The sequence below is a fragment of the Rhipicephalus microplus genome, chromosome X (genome assembly GCF_043290135.1).
Source record: "Rhipicephalus microplus isolate Deutch F79 chromosome X, USDA_Rmic, whole genome shotgun sequence".
NCBI classification, from domain to species: Eukaryota; Metazoa; Arthropoda; class Arachnida; order Ixodida; family Ixodidae; genus Rhipicephalus; species Rhipicephalus microplus.
The window spans coordinates 141,028,953-141,041,503 of record NC_134710.1 but is presented as its reverse complement, the minus strand read 5'-3'; the positions used below and the strand labels follow the sequence as shown (position 1 = coordinate 141,041,503).

The following is a 12,551-nucleotide window of genomic DNA, read 5'->3' as shown; positions in this document are numbered from 1 at the left end:
ATGCTTTGGGCAGCAATTCTTGTCTTTTATATGGGATGTCTTTTATGAGCAGAGGACCTTGTATACATCTTCTTATCAACCCGTATTTTACTGTAGGCACACTGGTGTCTCTTACACCCATTTGTCTCTTATATCAGTTTTTCTTATAATGGGGTTGGATGTAGTAAACATTTATTTTGTCATTTGATCCTCATACTACTTTTGTATTTTATTTGTTTAAGTATAAGAAAATGGTATTTGATAATTGACTGTGAATTTTTATTTAATTTTTTCTCCCGACTATATTGATGTTTGTCATGATGGTAGGTATCACACTAAAAAAATCAGATAAAGAAACCTATAAGTGATCAAGATTTTTTGGTCCCTGACTCATTTAGTGTGCTTGTCACCATCATGACAGCTGTTTCAGCTTGCCCATCTCAGCACCTCGTTAATTGATATCCATGTTTGAGTGGGAATTTTTTCTATTGTAGCAAAGAGTTATGAATTTCTCAAGCGATTTTGTCTTCCAACTCAGGAGCTGCTTCCAAACACAGCCATGCTAGTCAGCATAGCTTTGGCATTACTTGGTTGGGCCATGCCCTGCTCACCTATGGGCATTGTGAGCCTGCTGCCTGCATCTGCTTTGCTGTTCCTTTTGACGCTGGCTGGTGAAAGTTATGCCGTGCCACTTTGCATGATGGTTGCTGCCCTGTGGGGACTTTCACACCTGTGGTGTTCATGGCCTTCGACAGGTAAGAGTACCTTATGGATGCTTTTCAGTGCACTTTTTCTTCCAGGATGTTGATGGGTTCACAACCGGAGATTTGCATTCGTTCAGAGATTAGTGTCATTATGAAAGCAAGGTGTTCTTTTTCTGTCGCACAGTTTATTTCATTGATGTGACAGCGAGGAGCAGTGTGTATCTGTATCGTGTGGGCCTGACCTGCAGATCTGCTTAATCCTTTGATTTGGTTAAAATAAGCTTTTACACTTAATCCTGATAGCTGCTGTGCGGCCCACGAAGAGGTCCATTCAGTAAGAGTGGAGGAGGCTTGCGATGTGCCTCCAGACGTTGATAATCATGCCCACTATGTAGAGGCAAAAAGCGAATTTTTTTATGCATGTTGCATTTTGATATTGTGCTTAGTACATTGGTTCACGCCTTGCAACATTAGAGTTATGAAGAGCTTTTAAATGGTAGATCAAGCTTCAGGTTTTGTTATAGCTCGCAATTCGCATAGTGCTGGTAAAGAACAGGCAAATACTCAATACTTATCTAAGAGTGCATAAACCAATGTTTTTACATCATGCTAATTCACTAAAGGCATCTTTTCATGTCTATCTTTTGGTTTTAATTTTACTCCAGTTACATCAGAATGGGCCACAGATCTTTGAACACTCATCAATATTGGCTATCATTTCTTTTCTTAAACATGTCTTCACCACTCCAATCATTGAGTTTATTTTGATTAGCATACTCAGTATATTCAGGTTTTGTGACATTTTAGATTGTGTATGTGTATCTGTATGTTTGTGTGCGTCCATGCATGCATGTCATGCGTGCACACTTCCATTTAGAACATCATTGATTACTTTACAGATTACATTGTATATGCAGCACATGTTCCAAAATGTTTTTCTAGAAATAATATTGTCTGTAACATGTATGAGTTAACATTTGTTGCTTTTCAATTTAACACTCTCTTTAATTAATCTCTAAATCACCTGCTGCAAAACTAGCATTGTAGATTGGCTTTCTTAGACTGGATTCTTATGGGAAAAGGCTATATCATTAGTGAAACAAATGCATGTTGTTGACTGGATATTCTTTTTGTTTATCTGGCACAAAAGCTATAGCAGTAATGGTGTTATTGTTTGAGGTGGCTAGTTTCATGGCTTCCCTCTTTTTTTTGCAAATATTGGCCCTCTGTCAACAGCATTATGTTGCGAAACTTAGTGCATTCTTTTATATTGTTACAATGAAGTGTACCTGCAAGTGGAAACTGAGGGAAGCTGGAGAAGAAGAGAGGAACCACGATGCTGCTTCGGCGATCACCATGGTCTTTCGTGCCTCCGCTCTCATTAAACTCCCCGTTTAAACCTTTGCTGTGTGTACAGTAACATATTGGTAGAAGGTTCGGGGTACAACCAACTCGACAACGGAGGCACTAGTACCAGGACTTCGCGGCACCCGTCGCCTTGCCAGACTCCCACTGTCGCCTATCGAGATGTCCCAGCACCAGAGCTCCAGTGCTTCGAGGGCGACACCAATTGCTTCTCTGCCATACTAGCAGGTTTTGCTGAACCTTGGCGGGACATCTTCAGAGGATGTGGAGGACTGGCTGAAGAAATATAAGAGGGTGAGCTGAAGCTATGGCTGGGACATGACAGAACAGCTCAGCCATGTTGTGTTTTCACTAACTGACACAGCTCTTGTGTGGTATGAAAACCACGAAGACATGTTTACATCTTGGGATCATTTTGTCGAAGAAGTAAAGGGCTTTGGTGATTCCAACGTGAAAAAGAAGCTGGCAGAGCACACATTGGTTCAGAGGGCACAGCTTCCAGAAGAGACATGTACCACGTACACTGAAAAAATATTGAACCTCTGCTACACAGTGAGTGCCGGGATGCCTGAAGAGGATAGGGTTGGACACGTTTTTAATGGTATAGCGGAAGGTGTGTATAATTTCTTAATTGGAAAAGGGAGCTTGACCTCCATGTTTGATGTGGTGAGGCATTGTTGCACATTTGAAACGCTAAAGATGCAATCGATAGCGCTGAAATTGAGCCGCCTATCCAACGTCCTTACGGTGGCTAATGTCGACACCATGGTGATGGATGACCACGCGTATCCGGCAGATTGTAAGGGAAGAATTGCTTCGTCAGTGAATCTCTCACGTCTCTTGAGGCCCCAGCAGCTTTTAGGACGGCTATGTACGAGACGCACAACCTGCATGACCTCCGGCTTCTATAGCTCCATGACAACTATCGGTTAATTCGGCAGATCCCCACAAATTCTACAGAGGCACACGGCAATCTGGTTTCTCGTATCGGCTGCCCTTCAATGACGAACGCTGCTTGCGTCCACCTCATTTCTCTCAGCAAATCTCAGCTGGCTACAGCGCACGTGAAGACTGCTACTACCATCCTAGGCCTACTCAGACGACTGAGTACTTTGAGCAGCCACGAGCGTCTTAACCTCTCCCTATGTGCTACATCTGTAGTGTCGCAGACCATATATCGCATTTTATCGCATTTTTGCAACTTCCCTTCTTCATACGAGCGAGATCAGTTGCCCGTGGCTACCCAGCCTTTGACTACTGGTACTCAAGCCAGGACCATCAAGCACACCTGCTGGTTCGCGCTACCCATCGCCGGCCTCCGATCAAAGCCTGACTCTGCCACCAGTTTCACGTGCTCCAGAATGCCCATCGCCGTGGCGTCGCACGCAATCATCACGGCTGGAAAACTAGTCAGTGCGGCCAATGGGGGTGAGGCCGCAGGATCCCGGGCACTATTAAAAGATATTCCTCCATCAGTATGCATGCTAAAAAACAAAGTTCACGTGCCTGTTGATGTTATGCTTACCATGGCCCTTGTAGATACAGGTGCAACTATTTGTATGATGAGCTTAAGTTTTAAAAACATTCTTGGGCCAAAGGTGATGTGTTTTTTCAAAAGTGGTGTGACATTCCATGGTGTGAGTGGTGACATGTTGTGTCCTGTGGGAGTTTGTACTGCCAATGTGTCCTTGTGCGACAAAGTTTTTCCCACAGAATTCGCTGTAATCGGGCAATCCACACATGATGTAATTTTGGGCATAGACTTTTTGCGGGGGTGTGGAGCAACAGTTGACTGCAGAAGTGAGCATCTTTCCATACATGTTGGATTTCCTGCTGCACTCTGGAAGAATTCATCCTGTGATAGACTGCACGTGGACACGGTTATTCCTGCCTGCTCTGCCATGTGTGTTCCACTGACTTGCGCTTCTAAAGACCTTGCCATGTTCAATGTCACGCTCGAACCAATTCATTTGGCCTGAGTGAAAAAGAACATTTTAGTTCCCCATTGTGTGGTGTCGGTAGTTAACGGAAGCACATGTGTGTGGGCAATTAACATTTCAATGGAACCTGCAGTGTTTCCTTGAGGCATGAACCTTGCTGTATCTGAACCCGAATCCTCTACGACATTTGTTGCACTTGTTGATGATGCAGGCAAGAACGGACATGTAGCCTCTCAACATTCAGAAGATTCACAACTCCTGCAAATGATCAGCCAGTCACTAAACCAAAGCGAACATAGCGCCCTTCTCGACGTCCTCTTCAAGCACGCTAAGCTGTTCAACTTCACCAAAAGCAGCCAAATGTCTTCAAGCTCAGCTTCTCAAATACGTCATCAGATCAACACCTCGAACACCTTACAAAGGGGCACCATCAGAGTGCAAGATTATCAATGACCTAGTGCAAGAGATGCTAACGAAGGGGGTGATTCGGGAATCCGCGAGTCTCTGGGCTGCACCAGTCATTCTTGCGAAGAAGAAAGATGGTCAGTGAATATTCTGTGTAGACTATTGCTGCCTGAATTTCGTTACCAAGAAAGACGTCTATCCGCTACCACGTATTGATGACACCATAGACTGTTTATGTTCGGCTCCCTATTTTTATTCCGTTAATTTAAGACACAGTTATTGGCATGCACGCAGCTGACAAGGAAGAAACAGCATTTGTTACCCCAGATGGCCTTCACGAATTCAACGTGATGCCATTCGGAATATGTAATGCACCTGCAACATTCGAAATATTCATGGACACTATACTGCGGGGTTTGAAATGGCATATTTGCATGTGCTACCTATATGATGTCCTCATTATTGGGCACTCATTTCATGAGCACAACACTCGTTTGGATACCGTGCTCGGCTGTATTGAAAAGACTGGGCTTGTGTTGAATTCTAAAAAATGGCATTTTGCAGAGCCGAAAATTTTAGTGTTAAGACATCTTGTGAATAAAGATGGCATAAGAACTGACCCAGAGAAGACAGCAGCCATTGCATCATTTGAACGACCTAAGTCTGTGAAACAGCTTCGTAGCTTTGTAGGGCTCTGCTCATATTTCCAGTGGTTTATACCCAGGCTTGCGGATATATGCTACCTCTTGAAAAATCTCCTACGCAAGAGCACTGCCTTTCAGTGGACTCCTAAGTGTCATGCCGCTTTTCGCCAGCTGAAGTTTCTCTTAACTTCTCAGCCAATGCTTCAGCACTTCGACCCTTTGTCTGCAACAGAGATTCACACAGACGTAAGTGGTTTCGTCATTGGGGCCGTTCTCATTCGACGCTCTGGCAACAAAGAACATGTTGTAGCGTACGAAAGCCATTCTCTTAGCAAGCCCTAACGTCATTACACTGTAACCGAGTAGAGCTGTGCGCCGCCGCCGCCTGTTTTTCCTCACGTCGTTTGCGCCGTCACCGAAGTTCTGAGAGAGACCACGTCGCCGCCACTGCCGCACATTAATTTGTGGCGCACCGTCGTTTCTCTTATTTTTACCCGAGCAGAGAATCTGGCCATAAAATGCATCACTTCACCTTCTTTTCTGCAGCATTCAAATTTCTGATAGTGGCATTTGTGGTGTTTTTACTGCTCTCTAGTTTTCGTGCATGCGTGCTCTGTCTAAATAAGGGCCCTAAAACAGCTTGTGAAGATACACACTCGAGCGTGTTGTTCTCTCTTGGCGTTTCTCGTTCCTTTGGTGCCCTTTGGAACGCCCAAACAGTGATTCACGTGACATGATTAGGGCACATACTTAAGAATGGTCCATATGCAAGAAATATCAGTTGTGAATTATTTTCTACCCTGCTTTGCCATGCATTCGCCACCTTCAACCTCCGTTTTTCCTCGCGGTTCGCAGGATTATCATGCACGATTAACTTGTGATTTCGCTGCATTCTGTGTTTTCTATTGCACAGGTGGAAATAAGAAGAGTGTAGCCGAGAATTTCGAAATCCTGACGGTCTCAACGCTTATCGCTCACATTGCACACAGGCTTTATGAAGACATAATGGTCGAAGAGCTTGTAAGAATTGTATTAAAGAGAGTGTAGTGCAGTATAATCAAGATTGAAACCGAAGGAAAAGGCTCCGAAATATTCATTGTCCCAGCGGACGAATTCTTTACAGCAAAGAGAACGCAGCTCTCCATAACTAAGGCCAGTTTACTTTGACGGTTCTTGTATATTTTTTGATTGTGAGAATAATTATATAAACACTCTCTACAGGCTTTCATCATCGCTGTCATGTTGCGTATAAAGTCCAAATAAATTACTTTTGCACACACACTGTATGGTATTGCCGTGGATAAAATCTCGTGAGCCCTATAGAGAGGAACACTGCTGAAGCATAGATGAAACAAGCTGCCTATCTCCATCGCAAGGAGGATGCATACGATAACTTCACTCCGCATGTGATGCTTACCATTGATTGCTCCTCAACCGGAAAAGAAGCGCTGTCGGTCTTTTGCTGGACAAAGGAGGATGAAGGTATACTCAGGTAGGCTCGATCCGCAACTGTGAACATTGAATATAAGGGCATGGTCACGAGTGCTAGCATGTGCTAGCGCGTTCGCTATTTCAGCAGGCATCAGCAAATGGCTTGTTTATTCTTGTACACGCTATGATATCACTGTACAAGCCCTGCTTCTTTTCCCTGGAGCAACCGTATTCCCATACACTAGCGTTATACAGTTTTGCGATATCAGATGAAAAAGACTTAGCTGCAGCCTAAGTTTGTTATAGGGCTGCAAGCTTCTATTGCACGGTGTATAATGTGGAGTTGTCAAACGATTTTCTGACCGTAATACTATTGAAGTTGCCTCAAACTTTGTGTGTTCTCCTCAAAGACCTCAGATCAGAACTGTTTCGAACTTTCTTAAACTTGATGACACTTCTGTATTGGACACTTTAGCCTTATCTTTTGGGGAATTTGAATGTTGTAGTAAATTTTGAAATTTAGAATCGCTCCTTAAGTTTTGTGGTAATGTCTATGAAAGTGTGTGACAGAAAAATATATTAAATGGAACCCACGACACCCATGCTATTATAAAGATATAATCCATCTTACTCGTCGCATAAAGTGCTTACGTAAGAATCGTCATTTCAAGTGTAATGATAATGCTTCTTGAGTTAATGCATTGAAAAGTAAATAGAAGGTAAAATCAAGAGGCTAAAAAAACTTCTACTTTATTTCATTTCATTTCATATCATTTTGACCCTAAAGACACAAGAATGGGCCCTCAGGGTCTGTTCTCGGGCCCTACAGGTCCGAGTATGGCAACAAGCTGGTTGATTAGATAGTGGATTACTTGCGATCACGCTCGCAATTTTTTACCTTTAACTATGGAAAGTCATCTGACATACAGATCTAATCAGGGGTGCCTGAAGGCTGAGTGCTTAGGTCGCTTTTGTTTATATAAATGACATAGCCGAGATTATCAGTAACACCCAATTAAACATAAGGGGAAATACAATACATAAAACAGCGAATGAAGAAAACCAAATAAAAGAAGAAACAAGCATGAAAAAAATTTAAAAAAATGCTATAACAAGCAATGCAAACACACACAAAAAAAGGCAGACACAGTTTAGTAATACAGCATTCAGTAGAGTTAAATAAGGGATCAATGAATATATGACAGAGTACAATATAGCAAAAATTGAAGATGAAGGTCAAACGTTGTCAATATTGTGCTTACAATACATATACTAAATGCAAACTTGGAAACTGACAATTTAGCTAGTATGGCAGGACTGTTCACTTAGGTAAGATAGTAAGGCTGACTGGAAACCAGTCAATTCTTTAATGTTCGAAATGTTGCGCGGAAGGGCGTTCCACTAATTTATTGATAAAACCAAAGAAGAGTGTAAATATTTTACTGTGCGAGCAAATAGTGGACGCACCTTGTGATCGTGATCACATTCGACTGAAATGTTTATGGCTGGATGAATGAATTTCCATGAGAAAGGACTGTTGCTAAAGTAGATGCTGTGAAAGAAAGATAATCTGGAATGTTTTCCACGTGTAATTAGTGGTAATATACCAACAGTTTTTTTATTGATGCTACACTGTGAAACCGAGAATATGAGGAAGCAACGAACCTAGCGGCTTTATTTATGCTTGATGGGGATACCATATGTTAAAAGCATACTCTAAGAATGATTTGATGAGTGAATTAAATCACTGAAGTTTATTATCTGAAGTAGCCAGACGTAGGTGGCGTTTTTTAGCAATATCTTCGCTACACTTACGAAAAAAAAGCCATCCAGGTTCTAGAGGTTGATTAGTCCTGGATTTTCTATGCTCTCATCGTTTATTCTTGATGGCCAATCCTCCTCAAATCCTGAAGCTATAGCAAGTGTCTTTATTAATTACTTCAAATATGCTTTTTATACCAATAAAGGCATTACTCCTTCATTTTTCACGTGCAGCAAACTACGTACCTGCTCATTCTAATCTTGAATTGAGCTCCTCTGAAGTGCATAACCTAATAGTATTTTTGAAGTTAGGAAACACTCTGGCCCAGACGGTATGCCAAATATATTTATAAAGTAGTACTGAGTATGGTATGCTAATTATCTTACCGTAATATTTAAAAAAGTAAATCTCTGCAATAGTTCCCCAACTGTGGAATTTAGCCAACGTCGTGCCCTTAAGTCTCGAAACAAGCAAATACCGAATTATAGGCCAATATCTGCATTTTCTATTCGAGCTCCACACTTTTGGAGTATATAATCAACAAATACTATGTAGAATACCTAAACACACAATATATTTTTCCGATCACAGCACGGCTTTTGTGCTGGCTACACAATTGCGTGAATTTGTACACGACATTGTCGCTTCCATTAACGACAAAAGACAAATTTATGCCATATTTGTTGACTGTTCTAAGGATTTTGACATGGTTTGCCATGCCAAACTTCTAGCGTCTTCACAAATTTCTTGGCGACAACAAGGTGGCTAATTGTATAGCGGATATACTTGCGATCACACTCAAATTTTTTTACCTTTAACCGTGCGAAGTCATCTGACATACAGATCTAATCAGGGCTGCCTCGAGGCTCAGTGCTTGGGTTGATTTTTTTCATTATTTATATAAATGACGTAGCCGAGATTATCAGTAACACCCAAATTGAACTTGAAGTGTATGCAGACTGCGTTATCTGTAAAATAACCTCTAATACTCAATATCAAGATGCGCTGATTACTTTTTTTTTGTCGTTCTGTAATAGGAGCGAAACATGGTGATTGTTTAGTAACTGCAAAAATACTGTTGTCACGACCTTTTCAAATAAGAAATGGCCTCATAATTTTACATATGCTAATGACGGTGCTGAACATATGTATTTGCACCTATGTCTCGAATACTAAAACAGCAGTACTTGTAAATAAATAATATTAATACATGCTGCTGTCATTTCAACTGCTTCGACCTTTGGGGAAGCAGATTTTTTTTTTTTTTTTCAAAATTCAAGGAACAAGTTGCTATCCCCATCAACTCTTAAGTCTTGATCCAACTGCCCCCCCCCCCCCCTCCCCGCACGCTGCCGATCCAATGGACCTTGTGTCGTTGACACGCCGCTGCCGGAGGTGGAAACACCGGCATGCCACTGCTGGCAATCTTGGTACCGGCGCATAGGTCTAAAACCGAGCAGGAATGCCTCGCGGTAGTATTTGCCTTGCAACGGTTTCGCTCCTTGGTTTAAGGTCGCCCGTTTACTATAGTTGCAGACCACCATTCTCTGGGCTGGCTGGTCAACATTTCAAAATTGAGAAGATGCGCTTGTCTTGATCTCTTTCTGTCCCGTGTTTTGTGCGCTCTGTTTTATGAAGAACTATGGTCAACAGTCATGACTCGTCCGAATGCCTCGCTTGATGGGCCCTTCGCCTACAAGAATATGTGTTTGCTATTTCACATAAAAGTGGCCGCCGACATGCTGATCTGGACTGCTTTTCTAGGATGCCGCTACCTACGACACATTGCAAAGCTGATAACTTTGGCCACCTTGTAGCTTTCCTGTCAGCTGACTTTCTCGGTTCCAGCTTGAAATATTTTTTCCCTCCAAGGCAAGGTTCGGTAACCAAAGGCCCGTTTTGCATCAGAGATGGTCTTCTTTACAAGAGAAACTTGTCAACAACGGTTGCTCGCTTCTTTCTGGTGGTTCCCGATTCTCTACACACGTATGTTCTGCGTATTACACACGATGACCCAACGTATGGTTACCTAGAGACCGCGCAAATACTAGGTCACACCAAATACTGAATCTACTGGTTGAAAATGCACAAAACAGTTGAGACCTATGTGGTTAGTTGTACGTCAGAGCCACAAGCCACCTACCTCAGCTCCGGTCAGTTATCTGCAACCAATAACTCCACCTAGCACTTCTTTTGAAAAGGTTGGCATAGACCTCATTGGTCCTATCCCGCATTCTTAGAGAGGCAATAAGTGGATATTAGTGTGTGCTGACTACATGACACGGTATTGCAAGACAGCGGCCTTATCTTTTGCCACGGCAGCCCAGGTTTCCGAGTTTATACTACATTCCATCGTTCTTCAGCATGGGCTCCTTCGAGTGATAATGAAGGACTGTGGTCATCAGTTTACTGCCAATGTTGTCGAAGAATTACTTCGCTCATGTGCCACCGAGTTCCGACACCTGACAGCCACCACCCACGAACTAATGGACTGACCGAGCGCACAAACCGAATATTAATCAACATGTTGTCGATGTACATTGCTTCAGATCATAAAAACTGGGATGAAGTGTTACCATTTGTGAAATACGCCTTGAACTCTGCAAAACATGAAACGACAGGTTACGGCTCTTTCTTTCCCCTCTACTCTCGCTCACCACGCCACATGCTAGACACTATCTTTGCTTTTGTTAGGCAGGACGACTTGACTATTACCGAGACATGTTGCGCTGAAGAGGCTCAGCGATTTGCACGCTTACGTACATTGACTGTGCAAGACAACTCTAAAACACGTTATGATAGTCAACGCCGACACATCACCTATGTTCCCAGTGATTGTATAGCTGTGGACTCCCGTATGCCGATGCGGCTTAAGCCAAAAACTTCTTGCAGACACTGAACAAGGGTGTCTGCAAGAAGTGTCTTCTGAACAAGGGTGTCTAAAAACTTTTTGTAGACTACACCGGACCGTTTGTTATTCTCCATTGTGTAAACGATGTCAATTATGAGACAGCGGCTCTCACTTCAAGTGGCCACCGAATATTCACCCAAGTCAGAAGTGATGCATGTTGCCCGCTTTAAGCCATTTTCACGAAGGATGCAGGATTGACTCACCAGGAGGGCTTCATCTGAGAGAGGATAAATGTTACGAAGAAGAGTACCTGCAAATGGAAACAGAAAGAAGCTGGAGAAGAAGAGAAGAACGACGATGCTGCTTTGGCGATCACCACGGTTTTTCGTGCCTCCACTGTCATTAAACTCCCCCTTTAAACTTTTTATGTGTTTGTAACAATATTCTGAGAGTCTACTTTTTTTATTCTTTTCGTTCTTTCATTTTTGTGTTGTCTGTGATTGGTCATTAATTAGTCACATTAAAGTGATCCTGTAACTGTAATGTTATAGTTACAGCATTTGTTTTTATTAGCATTGCTGCGTATCTGTTACCCCTGATTTCTTAAGTATTTTTTTTCTTTTCTTTCTTTAATATCCAATCTATGGCTTTAAGAGTGGCCTACTGTTTGATACTTGAGGCACTAGTGTAGCCTGAGTTTTTATAGTGTTCTTTGAAGGCCTCGTGAATGCTTTCCTTACCATTGCACTTCTCTTTTATTTTAGACCTGTGGGGACCTTTGCTGTGCTGGTTGCTGATTGGCCAGTTGGGATTCTTTAGCACAGGCCATCAGGCAAGCTTTTCAACAATCCATTGGAAAGCAGCATTTGTGGGAGCACCCATCGACCGGTCACCCATGATCCTTGGTGCTATAAAAGTGCTGTTGAACACTTTTGCTGGCCCATTGGTGGCAGGTGCCAGCCTCCCCCTTCTGCAACACAGCTTTCACACACAAGGCGTGTCTTCTACCAAGAAACAGATTATGCCATTTGTCGCTTACTGCGCACTGCTTCTCCTACAGGTATGGTTTGCTTTCCATGTGTAGTATGTAGTCATGTAAAAAGCTAAATGTCAACAGATTTCTAGACCTCCATTTGGTAGTCTAATGGTTATGATGCTCGACTGCTGACCTGAAGGTCACGGGATCGAATCCCATCTGCCATGGCTATATTTTTAGTGAAGGTCTGTACAAGGTGATGCATAGTATAGATTTGGGTACATACTTAAGAACCCCAGCTGGTCCAAATTTCTGGGTTCTTCTTTCATGGCATCCCTCATAATTAATGCCCTCGTAATTATTGGTAACACATTTGTAATTTCAATTAGCTTGTGCATCTAAACAAACAGTTCGAAGTTTAAGTGTTGAGCACATGACCAAAATGGAGAAACCTGATATGTCAGAGCTTTTATTCTGTTTCTGTTGTCAGTAGT

At 42.5% G+C, this 12,551-nt stretch overlaps 1 protein-coding gene across 1 annotated transcript in view; it reads left to right on the top strand.

Moving 5' to 3' along the window:
* PIG-O (phosphatidylinositol glycan anchor biosynthesis class O) overlaps window positions 1-12,551 on the top strand; it is a 55,197-nt gene that overhangs the window by 36,181 nt on the left and 6,465 nt on the right. Inside the window, exons 9-10 of the mRNA XM_037427925.2 lie at window positions 518-734; window positions 11,846-12,141. Coding sequence (XP_037283822.1) covers window positions 518-734; window positions 11,846-12,141 — 513 coding nt within the window. The remainder of the gene's footprint in view (window positions 1-517; window positions 735-11,845; window positions 12,142-12,551) is intronic.